This window comes from Pseudorca crassidens, chromosome 14 (genome assembly GCF_039906515.1).
Source record: "Pseudorca crassidens isolate mPseCra1 chromosome 14, mPseCra1.hap1, whole genome shotgun sequence".
Taxonomy (NCBI): Eukaryota; Metazoa; Chordata; class Mammalia; order Artiodactyla; family Delphinidae; genus Pseudorca; species Pseudorca crassidens.
Window position 1 is genome coordinate 73,919,700 of NC_090309.1, and position 22,239 is coordinate 73,941,938.

Genomic DNA, 22,239 nt, shown 5'->3' on the forward strand with positions numbered 1-22,239 from the left:
AAATTTTCTTGATGTTCTTTTTCTTTAATTTAAAAAAAAATTTATTTATTTGGCTGCGTCGGGTCTTAGTTGAGGCATGCAGGATCTTTAGTTGCGGCATGCGGGATCTTTTAGTTGTGGCATGCAAACTCTTAGTTGCGGCATGTGGGATCTAGTTTCTGACCAGGGATGGAACCCAGCCCTCCTGCATTGGGAGTGTAGAGTCTTAGCCACTGGACCACCAGGGAAGTCCCCTTGATGTTCTTACTTGATTATTTTTTCAGATAATGTTGCAAATAAGTTTAAATCTCCCCCCCCCCGCCCCCCCTGCTCAAATCTTTTTTGAGATTTTGATTTGCATTTTTAAAATCTATAAAATAAAATACTATAAACCAACCATATGTATATAGTTAACTATAGCTAGGTATAAATGCATAGGAAGAATTGACATCTATATTCAGGCTCATGATGTATTCTATATAGTTTCATACCTCTCTCGTTAAGATTATTTAATATTGTTTATCATTTGTATTTTTGCAGTTGTGAATAGAATCTTCCTTCCTTTTTTATATTGGTTATTGATGGTGTTTAGGAAAATCTTTTGGTTTTTCTGTTTCCATCTTCAGTCTTGTTATTTTGCTGGTGGACTATGGCAGTCATCAGTTGATTCTCTTGGATTTTCTAGTGTATAATCATGTTCTTTACAAGTAACAGTGTTTGTTCAATTTCTTTCCGTTAGTTCCATTTTTAAATTTGCTTTATTCTTATTGCATTGCTTAGAATTTCCTGCATTATCTATAGTGATATTAGATAAACTTTTTTCATTTATCTTTTTTTTTTTGTGCTACGCGGGCCTCCCACTGCTGTGGCCTCTCCCGTTGCGGAGCACAGGCTCCGGACGCGCAGGCTCAGCGGCCATGGCTCACGGGCCCAACCGCTCCGCAGCACGTGGGATCCTCCCGGACCGGGGCACGAACCCATGTCCCCTGCATCGGCAGGCGGACTCTCAACCACTGTGCCACCAGGGAAGCCCCTTGTTTATCTTTTTAATGGTGCTGTAGAATCTTGAAAATACTGATTGAGTTTGTTTTAATATGTTTTCCTAAATTTGCCTTCTCTGGTGTAGGGCTTTAGATATCGTATATTAGGATAAGAACAGTTAAGTTTTTTTGGCCTAGAAACAAAATTGCTGCCACTGAAGGAGTCCTACTTTTTTTTTTTCCTATTTTAAAAACTGTGGTAAAATGTAAAATAGATAGCTAGTGGGAAGCAGCCGCATAGCACAGGGGGAGATCAGCTCGGTGCTTTGTGACCACCTAGAGGGGTGGGATAGGGAGGGTGGGAGGGAGGGAGATGCAAGAGGGAAGAGATATGGGGATATATGTATATGTATAACTGATTCATTTTGTTATAAAGCAGAAACTAACACAGCATTGTAAAGCAATTATACTCCAATAAAGATGTTAAAAAAAACTGTGATAAAATATTTATAAAATTTACCATTTTAACCATTAAAAAAAAGAAGTCCTACTTTTTTTTTTTTTTTGCGGCACGCGGCCCTCTCACTGTTGTGGCCTCTCCTGTTGTGGAGCACAGGCTCCGGATGCGCAGGCTCAGCGGCCGTGGCTCACGGGCCCAGCCGCTCCACGGCATGTGGGATCCTCCCGGACCGGGGCACGAACCCGTGTCCCCTGCATCGGCAGGCGGACTCTCAACCACTGTGCCACCAGGGAAGCCCAGAAGTCCTACATTTTGAGTAATCTTTAGATGTACCTCTTTGTTGGAGAAGTGGAATTCTTAACATTTGACCTGGGTTAATTAATAACTAAATCATACTTACTGTCTGAAGCATTTTCCATGTTAATATATGTGGTATGATAGGATGAACTTTCTTTTAGGATGGATTTTTATACTTTTATGTCTTGGTATTAATATGGCCAGAGAGATCAGTATTTTAAAACTGTAATTATTTTAAAAATGCTTTGCTGTACTTAAAAAAATGAGAGAGGTAAAAAAAAAGTTCCATTAATTTGGCATTACATTTTTTTATGTAAATATTTTCCTAATATTTTATTTTGGTCTTTAGAGTGTATGGTTTTGAAATAATTATTATGTCTTACGTTTATTGCAGGTCACCATATCATCAGCCAACCTCTTACAGGCCAAGACTATTGCTGTCTGGAGAACGAGGCTCAGGTCAAACTTCTCACCTTGCTCCAGCACTTTTGCACACTCTAGAAAAATTCTCTGTGCACAGACTAGATCTCCCAGCACTTTATTCAGTTAGTGCCAAAACACCTGAAGAATCATGTGCACAGGTAGGTTTGTACTGTATCAAAGTACTTCCTACTTTCTTATTGTTTATATCTCGGTAGTGATTATAGATAAAATTTTTTCAAAGAACAGTAATATGAATATTAACTTTTTGTTGGTTATTCATTAACATTCTAATATTAAGGCAGAGGATTCTGTTGATATTTTAAAGTGAGCTCATTGTTTTTCCCATGATACTTCATTCTTTGAAATTTTAATAATCCAATTTCTTGTATTAAAGGTTCATTTCATTAAACAGTGTAGAAAGGGAGCTTCTTTTTGCCTTTTACTGACCCTTTTTTCAGGGCCTCTTTAGACTTCTATCTGTACTTACAGCCTTATCGTAGTAAGGGAAATGATATCCACTTTGAGAATGCCAGGATTTAAAATTAATATAGAAAAGTGATAGCAGTTTTAAAATTATATACATTTGTATCAATAATGAAGTGTGTTTGATATTTGATTTTCAACTACTTTATATTTGCTAGCTTGTGAAGCAAAATTATAGTGGGGCTGTTTATATTTCTTGACGTTTTAATATATAACTGTGAATTTATTATAAGTGTGTCATGTTGGAACTAGAGGCTAAGGGAATAAGTTTTTTGAACCAAGAGACCATGTCTTCACCATTTCTGTGTCTCTGACACAGTGCCCAGCTCATAGTAAGTACTCATTAAGTGTTTGAATGTCACTTTCTACTTTGATATTTAGCCTACTTTTAGAGATTAGATGGCTGGAGTAGTAACACTTAAGAGCACTGCACACAGTTTTGTTGTTTTTTCAGTTATAGTTCATAAATATTTAATACATAAACTATCTAATTGAAAACCGTTCTGTACCTTGTAGCATGAAATAGAGTTTTTTAAACAGTTCATAATGTCAGTTTTATTTCTCTTTTATTTACAATTCTTTGGGTATGAACATCCTAGCAGTACTTCACTACTTCTAAAGCCCTATTTAAAGTTTTTTTTCCCAAAACCCATGGCCTGCCTAAAAAACTATATACCTGTAATTTTCTCCAAGTTTTATACATTTAATTTATCCTGGCTGTGAGTGTTTTACAATAATGTTGATTTATATGTTTGCTTTTATTTTTCCTTTTTAGTGAGACAAAATTATTGCAGTTTTTATGCAAGTAAGAGAATTACTTGGTACCATTTAAAATAAATCCAGGTGATTTACTAGGAAAATATAAATTAACAAGGTTGACTTCAGAGGAGAGAGGATCTAAATAGACAGTAGTTGTGGAAGAAGAAATTGAGTGTCAAAAAGCACTAAATCCAAACAGTTTCACAGGTGAATTCTTTTAATCTTAAAGGATAAGATTATTTTGATGCCAGTTAAACTTTTCCAAAGCATAGAAAAAGAAGGAAAGATGTGAAATCAAAAAAAAGAGGGATGCTAAACCTTTGAAAGAAATACAAAGAAAATAGTAGTCTAATCTCACTTAGACAGTGGTCATAAAGTAAATATTACAAATGGAATCTAGTAGCACATTGAAAGAGTAATATACCATCACTAAGGCATGCAAAATTGATTCAGTTACATGTGAGATATATAAATATTGGAATGAACACACTGAAGTTGTAAATATTTGCCTATGATATGATTGTAGTATTAACTGAAAAATGGTTAGGGCCAATAAGAGAATTCTGTAAGGCAGACAATTTCAAAGTTAATGTTATAAAATCAATAGTTTCCTTTTATACAAACGATAACAAGTTAGAAATATGGTTGACCCTTGAACAATGCGGGTTTGAACTGCACGGGTCCACTTATACATGGATATTCTTAAGCAGTAAATACAGTACTACAAGGTCCATGGTTGGTTGAACCTGTGGATGCAGAGAACCTGCAAATCTAGAGGGCCTGACTATAAATTATACACAGATTAACCCCTGCCTTGTTCAAGGGTCAACTGTGTAATGGAAGAAGAGGTCCCATTTAAAATAGCAACTAAGTTTACCTAGGAATTAACTTAAACAATTAATTTGCATGGCCTAAAAGAAGAAAGCTAAAAAGTCACTTGAGGACAGTTGAATAAGTGAAAGACACACCTTGTTTTGTTTTGTTTTTGTTTTTGTTTTAATTTTTGTGGTACGCGGGCCTCTCACTGTTGTGGCCTCTCCCGTTGTGGAGCACAGGCTCTGGACGCGCAGGCTCAGCAGCCATGGCTCACGGGCCCAGCCGCTCCGTGGCATGTGGGATCTTCGCGGACTGGGGCACGAACCCGTGTCCCCTGCATCGGCAGGCAGACTCTCAACCACTGAGCCACCAGGGAAGCCCCCACACCTTGTTTTTAATTACTGTAATTCAGAGTGTAGACTCAAGTCATATTGCACAGATTAAAATCTCAGCTACTTGTGTATTGGTTGTGGCCTTGGACAAGTTGCTTAACCTGTTTGAGCCTTAATTTTCTCGTCTATGAAATGAAGATAATGATACCACATAAGATTACTGTGATTATTAAAACAAGCTCATCCAATAGTCTTGGCATACAGTACTCAACAATGACAGCTATCATCATGTTTATCACTACTGCTGCAGCTCCTTTCACAACTAATGGCTAGTAAGACTCAACATTGGATAGCTATGAGTTCTTTTCTAAATTAATCTATAAATTAAGTGCAATTATAATTATAATTATAATCCCTCCAAATTTAAGAGGAGATGTTAAAAAAAGACTCTTTGTTTCCTCTAGAAAATAAATATGAGCATAGCAAGGAGAATTCTAGAGAAAAAAGTGTAATGAGGATTCCCTACCAGATGTTTACACATGTAATAGACCTGTGGTAATAAAGTATTTGCACCCGTGCAGGGATAGACAAAACAATAGAACAAAAGTGAGAAATCATGCTTAGGCCTGTGTAGAAATAGAATTTAGTATCTGATGATGTTGAGTATATGATGATGATGATGACATTTGATATCATATAATAGATGGATTATTTAATAAATAGTCTTAGAAAACTGGCTGGCTCTATGAAGGGAATAAGAAAAAACAAAACTGGATTTCCTACCTTTTTCTTTAGCCCCAAAATAAATTCTAGATTGTCAGTGGAACTATAAAAGTGTTAGGATAATTCACAAGGTCAGTATATTATCTTGGACATGAGAAAGTATTTAATTTCAAGGCAATGAACGGAAGCCAGGAAACATAAAGAGAAGAACAAATTTGACTTTATAAAATTTTAAATTACACATGACAAGAAACTTTCTTTAAGTAAGATTAATAGACATAACCTGGTAAAAATTTGTATTTGCAACACATGTCAAGGACAAGTTCCTTACTATACAAAGATATATTAAAATCAGGAAGAAAAAAGAATAACAACCTAATAAAAGAATTGGCAAAATAGGAGCATGACATTTATAGGGAGAAAAAAGTAGCAAAAGCAACCAATAAAAATTTGAAAAGATTCTTTACCTTACTTATAAGTGAAAAAAAAAGAGAAGCATATTAAAGCAGGAAGATGCTATTTTAAAACAACTATCAGGCTTGTAAAAATGAAAAGCTTGATAAACCTAATATTGGAGATATGGATGCTCATACTTGGTTAGTGGAAATGTAAATTTATTTATTGATTTTGGAGTGTAGTTTGGAACTATCTTTTAAACTTTCAAGTATCTTTTGACCCAGGAATTTTACATTAAAAAACATTTCCTAAGGGAAAAAAAATGTCATGAAGAACCTAGGGGTAAGACAGGAACAAAGACACAGACCTATTAGAGAATGGACTTGAGGATATGGGGAGGGGGAAGGGTAAGCTGTGACAAAGTGAGAGAGTGGCATGGACATATATACACTACCAAACATAAAATAGATAGCTAGTGGGAAGCAGCCATATAGCACAGGGAGATCAACTCGGTGCTTTGTGACCACCTAGAGGGGTGGGATAGGGAGGGTGGGAGGGATGGAGACGCAAGAGGGAAGACATATGGGAACATATGTATATGTATAAATGATTCACTTTGTTATAAAGCAGAAACTAACACACCATTGTAAAGCAATTATACTCCAATAAAGATGTAAAAAAAAAAAAAACGCTTGTTCAAAAAACAAAAAAAATTTCCTAAAGATATATTAGCTATAAGTATTCACTGCTGAATGTACAAGGTTATTCATCAAAACATTGTGTGTAGAATTACCAAACAAAATCAGACAAAAAGAAACAAACTAAATGTCCTTTTTATGGTGGACTGGCTAAAATATAGTAACAAAGGAATACTAGGAAGTCATTAACAAGAATGAGGTAGATTTACATAGGCTGATATGGAAAGGTGAAGGAGATACTAGTGAAAAAGCAAGTTGTAAATCTAAGTATGATCTTCTTCATGTAAAAAAAAACTTAAAAATATATGTTCATGTTTATATATAAGTAGAAATATTGTCCAAGAATACTCCCCAAAAACTGTTAATAATCTTTGTTTTGGCTTGGGGGAAGGAATTTGGAGGATTTGGGGAATGGATAAACTTTGTGATTTTAGTTTATACTCTGCTCTATGGTTTAGAATTTTTTGTTTCCTTTTACATGTATACTTGACAGTATCAAACAAACTGAAAGATAAAATCACTTTGAAAGAGGAACATTCTGTCTATAGTTGTTCCTTATGGCTAATGTGTGTGTATATTCACAAACACAATACTGGCTTAATGTTAGGTAAGGAAATATGAAGCACTGTAGTAAACTATGTTGATCTTATTGGAATCCTGGGATTTTTTTTTTCTCTGAATCCTACTTGGCATCATTGGGCTAAATTTGAATTCTGACTGCCTGTTCTTTGGTCTCTTTCACATATCTTGGCTTTTACTACTTTTCTGTCATGTTGGTGAGGAGGGTGGAGAGAAGTGTCACTTGGTGGTGGGAAGCAACAAAAACCCTCCATTTATTGTTTTGGTTGTGTTACATTGCATCTAGTATGTCAAGACATCTCATCTTCTCTGCTTCCACCTATGAGCTTCTGGGTTGGAAGTAGGGCTTATTCTTAAGTGACCACCACCTGGATGTCTAATCTAACAAGGCACTGAGACAGAATTTTGTAGTCATGGTAGCTGAAGCTCAGACTTTCTCTGAACACTGACCAGAGACCATGTAAACTGTCACGGTTAATCCCTGATTGTTTGTATTTTAAGTGCATATTAAAAATTATTTATTATAACATAATACTGTCTTTTCTGGAAAATTCTTCAAAAAGAGGCTATTATATAATGAAACTGAGGAATTTTTTCTTAATTTGTAGAGATTGGTAAGCCTGGGTATAACTAGGTATAAAAGTCCTAGGGAGGAGAGCACATAAGTCAGGTGCTGAAATGCTAGAAAGATAAAAAAAAACCCTTCTTTCTATCCTTCTGTTCTGTATTCCCTTTCTTCTCTTCCCTTTTGCTTTACTTCTCTTTGTAGCTAGTCCTTCTATAGGTAGAATCCTCTCTAAATAGATGTGGAATATAAGGGTTTGGTCTGTGGCAAGTTATTCTTCTGTGATTTTCTTTTCCCCTGCCTCTAAGATATGTGATATAAATTAAGTTGGGTTATTTAATAGTGTAACATGAACACGAAAGGTAGTTTTAAAGGAAAGAAGTCTTAAATCACCTTTAAAGATCTGTATTTATGTGTGTGATAAGATGAAAAGGGGGGAAGGGCCCTACTTCATATTTCTTTATGCCATGGGGACCGTGTTTAATTCTATGCCATTCTTTAAAACATCCACACACAAGCAGATATATGACCTAGAACTGTTTCTTCTTCTGAATGCCCCAGCTATTGAGTAATATTATCAGTTGCTTGAAAAATGGTAGAGGAGTTAGTGACTGCTGTAGGGTTTTCTCATTGTTTCTTTCTTACTTTCTTTTTTTTTTTAAATCTTTATTTAGTTATTTGACTGCACCGGGTCTTTAGTTGTGGCATGCGGGATCTTTGTTGATGTGTGTGGGATCTTTTAGTTGTGGCATGCGAACTCTAAGTTGCAGCATGTGGGATCTAGTTCCCTGACCAGGGGTTGAACGCAGGCCCCCTGCATTGGGAGCGCGGAGTCTTAGCCACTGGACCACCAGGGAAGTCCCTCATTGTTTCTTAAAATTTAATGAGCATGAGAATCTCCTGGGGGTGCTTATTAAAATTTCTGATTCCCTGGCACCACACCCAGAGATTCCGATTCATGAAATTTGGGATAAGCCCAGAAATCTGCACTTCAAACATGCATCCCAGTTGTAACTATTCTAGGTTTTCAGTAAACCACACTTTGAAATATAGTACTTTAGCTGATCACTGGACAGTAGTTCGACATTTATAACTGAAACAATTGCCAGAGTTCATAAAGTAACTCTGTGTGTGCGCATGTGTGTATGTATGTTACTGAGCATTTCATAGTCTTCCAAATGCTCCGGAAGGAGAATGGAAACTGATGTAGCCTGGAAGATTTATGGTTGTCCCAGTAAGTTCACAAGTAATTATTGAACCCTACAACAAAGTCAGAGATGTTAGTATCTGTAGTAAAAGACTTACTGTATTAAAACTCTTAAAAAAAAAATAGCAACAACTATGAGTCCCCTTACTGACATTTTCATATGTATTTTTTTCCCTCTTGTATTATTTCCACTGCTGATTTAGGAAAAAAGGGATTGATGAGTGAGTTATATTTAATCTTTTTCATTAATACAGAGTTATGATCGAATTGATAAATTTAAATATGGTCTGTTCAAAGCTTTGGAGTTTGGGTACTATATGGTGTTATGAGTAATTTCACATGGTCAGTAAGGTATTTTTTGGGGTGAAAATTTTAGTATTTTTTGTTCCCTAGAAAGAAATTGTATCTGGAAATTCTCAGGGGAAATCTGTTTTGGTTATGTGGCATTAAGGAATTAATATACTTACCTATGTGTATACTTTGGATGCTCTTGCTTATGAAAAAGGATTTCTGGGTTTCTCCATAACAGTCTGTGTATACTTTGGATACTCTTGTGTTTGTGCATGTGGGTACACATCTGTCTTTTACCATAGCACATTTTTTTTTGAATTGTAAACAAATTAAATTATCCTGGCCCAAATTGTATCACATTTACTGAAATTATTGATGTTTTTAGCAACGAAAATATCAGAAAAGGATTTTGGGTGTTTTTAATTTTCAAGAAATATTGATTTGTATTAAATCCATTTTTCAGAAACTCTAGTATAGTTGTGTTTTATAACAGGCTGATTTTATATGCTTGTAAAGAAATTGAGCTTTTTATTTCTTGAATCCTGAATCTTCAGATCCCAGACAGTGCCTTCTTTTCACAGAGATGCTCAGTAAATCTTAGGTCAATAGAACATAAATGGAGTAAGTGACAAATATAATAAAGTTATCAGTAATGGAGACATAGTATTTATTTTAACAGTTTTGATAGCATGGTTTAAGGAATTAAACTTATTTAAATAGTGCTTTTTAGTTTTTATAAAAATTGAGGACAAATTTAGCCCCTAAGATTTTTCTTTTACCTGTGTTTTATAATTTTAGTACTGTAACATGACCAAGACAAATTCTGGAAATTCATTGATGACAAAAAGTTGTTTTTCTCATATAGCCCCTTTTAGGAAAGTGAAAGCTGTACTGGCTTGGAGGTTTCTGCTTCATGTACCTCTGTATTTAAAATTATTCCAGTTTTCAGTTTTTAATGAAAATGGCTTGTTATAGGCTGTATATTCTTCATTTTTTAAAGATACAGTGAATTTTCACACACTGAACATTTTAATTTGGCATCTAACGTACTGATTTGAAATTTAGCTTTTGAGATAAGGACGCTTATAAATATAGGTGCAGTTTATATTGTTAGTGCTTCCTTGCATGGATACTTCTAATTTCAGTGGCCTGATTTTTGCCTTTCATATCATTAATATTCAGAGAAAGTAGTTTTTGATATTTTTTAAATAAAGAAACTTAAAAAAAGTTGTATAAGGGACTATGATGTCTGGGACAAGAAGAGGCCAGAAATATATTGTTTAAAGAATCAAAATGAACATTCACATACACTGGTGTACGTTCATTTTATTTGTGCAAGAGTGCTGGTCATGTCAGAGGTATTTTGAAACGGTTGGTTCAGTAATTTGGCCTACTGTCTTTTTTTCTCTATAACAGTTTTTCTGTTTTCTACTACACCTTGCACATCCACCAATCCAAGACACCCTGTAGGTGAGTATTTTTCTAGTTATCAAATGGCATCACTTGTTCCCAAGACAGTTGCCGCTTCACTAAAACTAGGCTTTATTTTTCTACTATAAGATATCTGGTTAATTGATTTCACAGAGTGTAACTTATTCCATAACTTCAAAAATTACCAGCAAACTGCTGAGGAGCCGATTTTACATTATAGAAAAATCACAATAGGTTTAAACTTTTTTCTGAATTTTTAAATACTATTCTCAGACTCTATTCTTTTTTGAAATTTCATTTCAAAAGCAGGAGAATTAGGACGGCTTGGCTATTTAAAGAAAATATGAAAGTTTATTTTAATATTCTGAGATAACATGGGGTAAGGAATTAAAAAAGGAAACTTGTTTTAGTAGTATTTTTAAATTTTTCTGGAAATTAAGGATGTTTTTCCTTTAAAGGCTTCAGAGAAAATTTTGAAAATATTCCCTGGCTATTGGTATTGCATATAGTTAGATTAATTCTCAGTCCATGTAATTATATATTCATGGACCAGAAAGGCAGAGCCTTTTTATTTTTCTGTATTTGTCTTAGACTTTTTTCCTGATTTTTTTTTCCCCTCTAGGTTTTCAAATATAATTTCAAAAGGTTTACTTATAAAGATACTTTCCTAAAGTCTTTGGAAATAAAAAGGTTACTAGAGTATCATTATCATGTTCAGTTTGCTAATTTTGAGAGGTTTGGATGAGAAAAGGAAAGAAATAGAAAAAAAACCCTTACGTATCTAGTTCAGCCTTGCCGATAAATTTAAAACACCTACAGTATTGCATTGTTTAACTTCTGGCTCTGTAAAGTTTTTTATTTATTATCACTTAACCTTCTGTTGCTTTGCCCATACTGTGATATTTGCTAGCAGCTAGATGTTCTCAACACATATAGAAAACCTAACCTACAAATACTAGACTGCAAGGCAGTATTTCATTTTTTAAAAAAGGCATGTTGTCTCATCTCTCCCTGGGCATGTGGTAACTTGCATGGCTGAATTAGGGTAGGTAGTTTTGTGAGGTTTCTCAGTAAGCTGTGTAGTTTGTTACTCTTTTTCATATAATCACCTTTCTCTCCCTGCTGACTTTCCCTAGTTTTATCAGCAACAGGTGTTGGTCAGTGTCTTCCACATACCATGCCTGATTTGGGTGGCATGTAATAAAAACATTTTTTTTTTTTTTTGGAATCAAATGCCTCTCTTGCCTTTGTGCTCCTGTGTGGTTCCTTCCTTTTGCCAATATTTATGCTTGTTTTTCTCTTATGAATCTTCTACATGAACTTTGGAAAACAGTAATCCTTGGATTTTCAAGATCCAGGATAAGAGGGTGCGTGTTTGCAGAAAAGGTCAAAATTTGAGAGTCCTGAAGGAGTTGTACTGTACAACTGTTCTGGATTGGTGGATATGCAAATATTAAAGGAAGGGAAGGAGCAAATGTTACTTTTGATGTGAGTGATCATAACATCTACATTTCCGATTTGGGGGAAAATTTTATTTGAGTATCTTTCATCTGGCTTATTATTAAATTGGCAGTACATTTTATTTTACACAGGAAATTTAAAGCTATATAAAATATAGTATATAAAAAATTCATGCAAGTGGTAGGCTTACTCTTTAAAGAAAAACAATCCTTTTGAATTTTAGGAATGTTTCTGATAATCCTAATCATTTAAATTATTTGATTCTTATTTCTGTATCTTGTACATTATATAGGTTAATTGAAATGTGTTTAAGAGAAAATAGTAGAGAATTTTAGAAGTAGAGTTCTCAAATTAAATTGAAGAAAGATAGTCATTTTTAACTTATTCTTACGCTCGTTAGAAGTATTTAAGAGATGTCATAATAATCTGTGAGAATTTTTTGATGGGCTGTTGAGCTGTTGTTGACTCTTCTGTAAAGGTCAGTAGTTCTGTTTGACAACTTATTAATAGCCAACCTGGTCTTTATTGGCATGTGTTGGCAGATTGTGACTGAAGCTATGGTTAAGACTCTTTTTAACACCTGAGGGAACTTTATTTTCTATTTTCTGAAGTGGGAGTATCTCATAGCTTTTAGCTAATGTATTTATTGTTCTTTAGACATTAAGGGTATTTTGTGACTATTTTATAGAAGATTGAATTAAGATAATGGGAGGTAAACAAGTGGTTCAGCAGGTAGTTCATTAATTTTAAGCTCTAGGGTGGTACATCTTGGTTAAAATATTTATTTAATTCATATGTTGAGTGATTTTAGCCAGTGTGCACGAACATGTAAGCTATGTCTCTTTTTCTTCTTTGTGCTTCCTGATAATCACTCTTAAGTGGGTGACATATAGGTACATGCTTATCTCTTTATTTGCAGCATATTTTATAGTGGTATTTTGCTTTATTTATATGATAGATAAGTGGAACAATTTGATGCCTTTATACTATTAGTATATACTGAATAGGAATAATAAAATAACAAAAAAATACTCCTTTTCTTAGGTGGGTAAGGGTAGATAGAAGCTGTATGTATGGCTTTTGCATATCTTGAACAGCTTAAATACTGGGGCTGAAAGTAATTATAGTAACAGGCCTGACACATTTAATGTATTTGGGGGTTACTGTATAGACTTTAGAATAATATCTATTTGAATTTTTGATGCCAGTTCTTTCCTTAATTAGATTTTTCGTGAAGCTCGAAGAACAGTACCTAGTATTGTTTACATGCCTCACATTGGTGATTGGTGGGAAGCTGTCAGTGAAACTGTGAGAGCAACTTTTCTGACTTTGCTACAAGATATACCGTCATTTTCACCCATATTTTTATTGTCTACCTCTGAAACCATGTACAGTGAACTGCCTGAAGAGGTAAGAACTCATTAAATATTTATCTTTTCTTATTATATGGTTTTAAAATAGTTGACGTAAATTTGGCACATTTTAGTTACTATAAAATCAGTACTGTCAAGGTTCATGCCTTGGTTGTACCATTTATTAGCCATGTGACTTAAGTTAGTTAACATTTTAAGTTTCAGTTTCTTTTTTTTGGTATGTATTTTGATATATTTCTCAGTGTTGTTGTGAATTTTGAGATAATTCATGCTTAGACCAGACCTCGACATATATAGTACCTACTAAGAAGATCTTAGCTGTATCATCATCAATGCCATTATAATTATCCTTCTCATTCTTATCATCTGTTAGATTATTTGGTGAGATTTGACCTTTCAGCTCTTTCACTGACCTTTATTTGGTGAGATTTGATTATTTGGTGAGATTTGATTATTTGGTGAGATTTGACCTTTCATCACGTTAAGCTGAAGATTATTATGACTGTGCATATTTTTCAAATCTGATATTTAGCGTTTGAATTCAAATCCAACTCAATAGTAAAGATAAAAATCACAGTTTCAGAAAAAAATTAGTAGATCACTCATATGAATGAAAAAATTAGTAGATCAACTCATGTGAATGAAATTGATTTTTAAGAAATTATTTTAACATTCTGAGCTTACTAGGTTTTGAAATAATCTCTTTTCAAAATGCTTAGAAATATTTTGCCCAGGCAACACAGTTCTTATAAAAAATTTACATGTTTCAAATGCTATAATATAAATCTTGATTACGTAGAATTTTATGATTCAGATTTTTTTTTTTTACCAAGTTCTTTTGTTGTTTTAGCTCTTATTATCTATCTTATTGCTAAACTGGATTTGTACAACTTACTACTCTTGTTAAGAAAATTATATTAAATGTAGACTAGTTCATTTTTTGCTATTCAGAATCTGATATTATTTGGAGACCATTAATCAGAATATTTTTTATCACAGGGAGCAGTAAAGTTTAGTGGAAAGATGTATGTAGTAAGAGTCAGAAAAACCTTGGTATTGACTTACTTGTCTTTTGATTTTGGGTAAATATTTGAACCTAGAGTAGCTTCAGTTTCCTCACCTATAAAACGTGGATAATAACAGACAGGCTTGTTGGTGTGAGACTATATATGTGAGTTTATTTTGGAAGCTACAGAGCTATAATATGTTTGGTATTATATTAGTATTATAAAGTAAGAATGCACTCGAAATTGATTTAGAAGAGTGGACTGAACCTGGACATAACCTAGGAGCCACTTTTAAAAATTAGATCCTCACTGTCAACTAGTTTTATTATAATTTTATAAAAAATAAAGAAAATTGGGATAATTAAGGGCTCTAGTTAGGAATATATACTTACCTGAAGTTTCCTTATATTGTTTGAAAAATTTGTAAATAAAAGTCTTACTGAACCTGTCTTGATACACAGCAATTTTAATTTTGCCTATTCTTGTTGTCTATTTGCATATGTGATTTTATTGTTTAGTTTTTTAAAAAACTAACATTGCATCTATATATTTTCAATGTTGCTATATTGTTATAATTTTTAGTGGATTCAAAAAGCCTACTGGTGTGTAGGCTTTTTTCATTATTTGTTTACCAATAACCTTAATTAATAGCTAAAATATTAAAAATTTACAAGCATTGAATCCTGAAATTTCAGCCCCCCCCACTTTGTCTTCTGTAGTCTTTGCCCTTATTATAGCAAATAGCTACTAAAGCTATCATGGATATTCACATTTGTGGGTGAAGATTATGGGGTTTTTCTTAGACTACTGATTACATAACATTTTATACTAATTGTCCTTAGGAAAGCCTCCTCTGCCCCCAAGGCTTTCATTTTAATTTCAGCTTTGCCATTAGTATATTGCTTTGTTTAGGTCACAGACTGAAATAGTAGTGAATAATACTTAGCACCTACTGATAAATATTTGGTAAGTGAATGAAAAGCATGGAGAGTTGCAGACTGAGTAACTAGGTTAGCAAGGTGCCAGATCTATGGAAGAAGACATGAAGTAGACAGTGGGTATCAAAAACTAAGTGATTCTAAAAGAAAGAGAGAAATATCCAGTTACTATAGTGTATTTAAGAAAATACAATGGTAAGTTAAAATAACAGTAAGATACAGATTTTAACCTATAAAATAGGCCAAAAAAAAAAGTTGGATAAACTCTCTCCAGGACAGTTCATCGTAATAGATTTAAATATGTCTATTCATTTTAGGTCAGCAATACCATTTATAGGTAAGTAGTTTTTCATAGATAAAAAAGATACAACACAGACAACACAGAAAGTATCATAGCCTTTCTTCATGGACAAACACAAAGATACAGCACAGGCAACACAAAAAGTACAAGAGTATTTATCATAGCCTTTCTTCATCAATTGGAAACTAAACGTCCTAGAGTAGAGGATTGATTATAGTGGATTCCTTCCATGAAATACAATGAGACCATTAAAAATATTGACGTAGAAGACATTTAATGTCATGAAAAGATGTTTGAATGTATTGCTAAAAATTGCATATTAAATCAATATATATGGCATTATCTGGGTTTATATAGAAATAATTATATATTAGGTATATAGTCATATATAAAAAACTATATGTAACTATTAATAGAAATGTTAATAGTAATTATCTCTGGGTCTTAAGATTATAGTTATTTTTGTTACCTGTTTTCTAAATCTTCTGTAATAAGTGCTGCTGTTCTCATCAGAAAATAAACTCATTCAGAGATGAAAAGGTTCTCTACTCAATTTTTAAAAACAACACCAAACAAAAAAAGTTAGTCATCATGGGACTAATATTAGGGATACAAAAATGTTTTCTTTTTGTGGGACAGAGTGACAACCTCATCTTTTGGAGCCCTTTTAAAATTCTCTTGTAAATGTGTCTTTGTATAGCTCTCCCTTTTTAATCCCAAAATAAGGCAATGCATTGGGATATTGAGAAAAACATTAGAACTTCTATTCATTTTTATTTTTCATATTATCTTAAAAACGTGTGTGTATGTTTCATAATAGAAATAGTAATATTAGTAGAATAGTACATTTAAGTATGTATGTATATATACTGGAGGGAGTATTTTTTTAAATTAATTCATTAATTTATTTTTGGCTGCATTGGGTCTTCATTGCTGCGTGCCAGCTTTTCTCTAGTTGCAGAGAACAGGGGCTACTCTTCTTTGCGGTGCATGGTCTTCTCATTGCGGTGGCTTCTCTTGTTGCGGAGCATGGGCTGTAGGGGCGTGGGCTTCAGTAGTTGTGATGCACCGGCTTAGTTGCTCTGCGGCATGTGGAATCTTCCTGGAGCAGGGCTCAAACCCGTGTCCCCTGCATTGGCAGGCGGATTCTTAACCACTGCGCTACCAGGGAAGTTCTTTTTTTTTTTTTTTTTTAAGTATCATTTATTGAGTTTGATATGCACAAGTGTCAAGTCTGGAGGTAGTATTTTCAAATTTTTTTACTGATGAGGTGTTTCATCAAAAAACAAAACATTGGAAATCATTGTTCTAGACCAGCTGTTATCAAAGTGTGATCCAAGGACCCTTGTGGGCCCCACAAGACTTTCAGAGGTTTGTCACATTCGTCTTTTTTGTATTTTGCAACTATGTATCTTCTTGAATATGGGTTTTTTTCATGTATACCAATCAGAGCAACATTACTGTAACAGATTGAATGCAGAGGCAGAAAATGAGAATCCAGTTGTCTTTTTTTTCTTTTTATAAATTTATTATTTATTTTTGGCTGCATTGGGTCTTTGTTTCTTTGCCCCTTGGAGGGAGGGGGTGCTGGGGGGACTACTTTACATTGCGGTTGCGCGGGCTTCTCGTTGCGGTGGCTTCTCTTGCTTAGGAGCACGGGCTCTAGGCGCGCAAGCTTCAGAAGTTGTAGCTCCCGGGCTTAGTTGCTCCTCCGCATGTGGGATCTTCGCCGATCAGGGCTTGAACCTGTGTCCCCTGCACTGGCAGGCGGATTCTTAACCACTGCGCCACCAGGGAAGCCCCAGTTGTCTTTTATTAAGCCAGACATAAGAGAGATTTGAAGAAATGTAAAACAGTGCCACTTTTCTCACTAAATTTTTTTAATATATATAATGTTTTATATTTTGGAAAAATATGTCTTTCAAAAGAATATATATATGTTTTACATTTATTTTATTGAAGTATAGTTGATTTACAGTATTGTGTTAATTTCTGCTGTACAGCAAAGTGGTTCAGTTATACATATATACATTCTTTTTCATATTCTTTTCCATTATGCTTTATCACAGGATATTGAATATAGTTCCCTGTGCTATACAGTAGGACCTTGTTGTTTATACATTCTTTTTTAAAAAATAAATTTATTTTATTTATTTATTTTTGGCTGCATCGGGTCTTCATTGCTGCACGCGGGCCCTCTCTAGTTGCGGCGAGCAGGGGTCACTCTTCGCCGCAGTGCGCAGGCTTCTCATTGCAGTGGCCTCTCCTGTTGCAGAGCACGGGCTCCTGGCGTGTGGGCTTCAGTAGTTGTGGCATGCGGGCTCAGCAGTTGTGGCTCACGTGCTCTAGAGCGCAGGCTCAGCAGTTGTGGTGCATGGGCTTAGTTGCTCCGCAGCGTGTGGGATCTTCCCGGACCAGGGCTCGAACCCATGTCCCCTGCATTGGCAGGTGGACTCTCAATCACTGTGCCACCAGGGAAGCCCTATACATTCTATATGTAATAGTTTGCATCTACTAATCCCAAACTCCCAATCCAACTCTCTCCCTTGGTAATCACAAGTCTGTTCTCTATGTCTGTGATTCTGTTTCTGTTTAGTAGATTAAGTTCATTAAAAGAATATATTTTTTAATGTTAACATGTAATAGGTTTTAAATGAATACATAATTTGGAAGGTTCTTAGTTTTAATTTTTAGTACATAAATATTGACAGATATAATCCAGATAAGCAGAAGCTCTTTTGGGTTCTTGAATAATTTTTAAGAGTTTAATAAAGTGTGGAGACCAAAATATTTGAGACTCTCTGACCTAGACCACAAGCTCTTTGAGAGGAGGGGACTGTCTTACTGCCCTTCACTTCCTGACACAGTGGAATTGCTTAGTAAATGTTTGTTGCATGAAAGAAGAAAATGTTGAATCATCACAAAGGCTTTAAGTAACTCCTGCCTAGCCTCCTGCATCTTTTTTTTTTTTGCAAAATTCTAGTGTAAGTAAATTTACTTCTGTGGACCCTGAAGAACTTTTCTGAGAATAGTAGGAGAATTTTAGTTGCTGTATATGAGAATTGCAAGTTATTTCTCTTCAGGAGAATTAGAAAAAAGAATCAAAGGTTGAGCATAGTAAAGAGACTTTTAAACAAGGAAGCAGATAAAAGTAGAAATATTTGCAGGAAGGAAAGCAGACTTTGGAATTGCACTTAAATTTCTGAAGAGATTCACGGTATGTACTTTGGCATTAAAGTATGGGCAGGCTCAGAATGGTATAATTCAATATATTAGAAGTGAATTTTAAAGAAATATCTCCTCAGCTACACTGATGAAAGTAAAGATTACATACAGTATTTTGTCTTCTCTGTATTTCATGTCATTTTGTATCTCTCAGTTTATGGTGGGACCTGGGAGGTAAAAATCAGTAACTTAAGTAGAAACATCAAGTAGGGACATTGAAAACTCAGATAAATGATAATGTATACAAGAGAAATATCTTAGTATTAACTTTTTGGTTGTAAAACAATTTTATGATTTCTTAAAATTTAAGAGGAAAGTGATCCTCCCAAGTTTTTCTTTTCTTTAAATTAAAAACGGTATAGTAAATGAACATGAATTATTACTATTTTAAGGTATGTTAAATACTAATATTTATTTTTACTTGATGGATTGTTTACCTGTTTTGTTTTAAGGAAAGCAAACTTTATTTATGAAAACTATTGTAGATTCATTTCTGACCTCATTTTCCACACCTTTTCTCTTTGAGATTTTGAGGGGTTTTTTTTGGTTTGTTTTTTGATTTCGAGGTTTTAAACCATTAATTTTGCCCATTACAGAGGTCACATGGACACTACCTTCAAAACTGGGGGCTAACAATTCTAACATTTTAATAAATGAGGTAAAACAAAAATATTTGCTAATGAAAGAATTACTGCTATTTATGCATCTATGTGCCAGGCACTGTAGGTTAATCATATATATTATCTAACATATGTTCTTAAACTGTTCCGTGAGAAAAGTATTACTTTTCCATTTGACAGATGAAGAAACTGAGGCCAACAGGGGTAAAGTAACTTGCCTAGGGTTTTACAGCTAGTGGCAGAGTAAGGATTTGAACCCAGGTTTGTCTGATTCCAAAGGCTATGCACTTATAATGCCCTGTACTCTCTAAAACTACAGAGAGACAGTTTTTGCATATTGTGATGATTAGGCTGATGAGTGGTTAGGGAAATGGCGGGGGGTTTTTTTGTTTGTTTTGTTTTGCGGTACGCGGACCGCTCACTGTTGTGGCCTCTCCCGTTGCGGAGCACAGGCTCCGGACGCGCAGGCTCAGTGGCCATGGCTCACGGGCCTAGCCACTCCGCGGCATGTGGGATCTTCCCGGACCGGGGCACGAACCTGTGTCCCCTGCATTGGCAGGCGGACTCTTAACCACTGCGCCACCAGGGAAGACCGGGAATGGAGTTTTGTATTCATCAAGTTAAGATCATTGTTCATTCATCAAAAATGTATTGCCTATTCTGTGCAATGTAATGTAATTTATTTAAGACAGTGTCTGTTTTCTTCACTCTTCCATTCACAGTGTCTAACTGCCTAACACAGTTTCTACACACACACACACACACACACACACAATACTCACACATAGATGCATGTATACACGTACATATTTCTAGTACAGTATCTTCATTGAATGAAGTAAAATAGGCGAAAATCCAGATAGCCACTGTTCTCCAAGAATTTAAAGTTTAGAGGGAGGGGAGATCTGGAAAAAATAATACAGTAGGAGAAGTGCTATAATAGTAGAATATATAAAAGCATGATCCATAAAAGAAAAAAATTGATATGGTAAACTTTATCACAATTAAAATCTTTTATTCTTTAAAAGACACCATCAAGAAAATGAAAAAAAACCCCAACAAATCACGGACTGGGAGAAAATATTTCAAATATATCAAATCACATATCTGGTAACACTTACATCCAGAATGTATTAAAAACTCTTTCAGCATAATAATAAGACTAAGTCAAATGATTTTCGATAAGTGTGAATACCATTCATCAGGAAAAAAGATGGTCCTTTCAACAAATGGTGCTGGAAAACTGGATGTTCACATACAAAAGAAATGAAACTTCGACTTTTTTCTTATACTGTATGCAAAAATTAACTCCAAGTAGATTGAAGAACTAAACATAAGACCTAAAACTATAGGAACTTCCCTGGTGGCGCAGTGGTTAAGAATCCGCCTGCTGGGCTTCCCTGGTGGCGCAGTGGTTGAGAGTCCGCCTGCCGATGCAGGGGACACGGGTTCGTGCCCCAGTCTGGGAAGATCTCACATGCCGGCAGTGGCTGGGCCCGTGAGCCATGGCTGCTGAGCCTGCGCGTCCGAAGCCTGTGCTCCGCAACGGGAGAGGCCACAACAGTGAGAGGCCCGTGTACCACAAAAAAAACAAGAATCCGCCTGCCAATGCAGGGGACACAGTTTTGAGCCCAAGTCTGGGAAGATCCCACATGCCACGGCGCAACTAAGCCCACAAGCCACAACTACAGAGCCCGTGTGCCGCAGCTACTGGAGCCCATGTGCCTAGAGCCCGTGCTTCGCAACAAGAGAAGCCACTGCAATGAGAAGCCTGCGCACCACAACAAAGAGTAGCCTTCGCTCGCTGCAACTGGAGAAAACCCACGCACAGCAATGAAGACCCAGCACAGCCAAAAATAAATAAATAAACAAATTTTTTTAAAAAAACAAAAATCCTAAAACTATAAAACCCTTAGGAAAAAACATAGGGGAAAAGCTCCATGACATTGGATTTGGCAGTGATTTCTTGGATGAGACACCAAAAGTACAGGTTAACAGAAAAAATAGATAAATTGGATTTCATCAAAAATAAAACTATTAATAGATTGAAAAGACAATACATTGAATGGGAGAAAATATTTGCAAATCATATATCTGATAAGGGGTTGATACCCGGCGCGTATAAAGAACTCCTACGATTCAGCAACAGAGAAAACTCCAAACAGCTAGTTCAAAAATGGGCAAAGTACTTAAATAGATTTTCTCCAAAGATGATACTCAAATGGCAATAAAGCACATGAAAAGATGCTGAACATCACTAATCATTATGGAAATACAAATCAAAGCCACAATGAGATATCACTTTATACCCAGTAGGATGGCTACTGACATAACAGAAAATAACAAGTGTTGGTTAGGATGTGAGGGAATTGGATCCTTTCTGCATTGCTGATGGAAATATAAAATTGTGCAGCCTCTGTTGAAAATAAATGGTTTGGTGTGGTGATTTCTTAAAGAATTAAACAAAATTACCATATGATCCAGCAATTGTATTTCTGGGAATATACCCAAAAGAAGTGAAAGCAGGGATTCAAACAGATGTTTGTATACCCATGTTCTTAGCAGCATTACTCACAGTAGCCAAAAGGTAGAAATCAGCAGATGAATGGATAAACATAATGTGGCATATACATACAGTGTAACACTATTTAGCTTTTAAAAAGAAGGAAATTTTGATACATTCTACAACAAGAGTAACTACAGCATGGGTAAACCTTAGGACATTATACTAAGTGAAATAAGCCAGTCACAAAAGGACAAATATTGTATGATTCCTCTTATACAGGGTTCCTAGAGTAGTCAGATTCGTAGAGATAGAAAGTAGAATGGTGGTTGACAGGACCTGGGGAAAGGGAGAGTGTAGGGAGTTAATGTTTAATGGGTAGAGTTTCAGTT

At 35.0% G+C, this 22,239-nt stretch overlaps 1 protein-coding gene across 2 annotated transcripts in view; it reads left to right on the top strand.

Annotated features, from left to right (window-relative positions):
* ATAD2B (ATPase family AAA domain containing 2B) overlaps window positions 1-22,239 on the top strand; it is a 150,671-nt gene that overhangs the window by 79,759 nt on the left and 48,673 nt on the right. For both annotated transcript variants that reach the window (XM_067703596.1, XM_067703597.1), the window contains exons 18-19: window positions 2,111-2,297; window positions 13,105-13,290. In XM_067703596.1, the coding sequence (XP_067559697.1) occupies window positions 2,111-2,297; window positions 13,105-13,290 (373 nt within the window). The remainder of the gene's footprint in view (window positions 1-2,110; window positions 2,298-13,104; window positions 13,291-22,239) is intronic.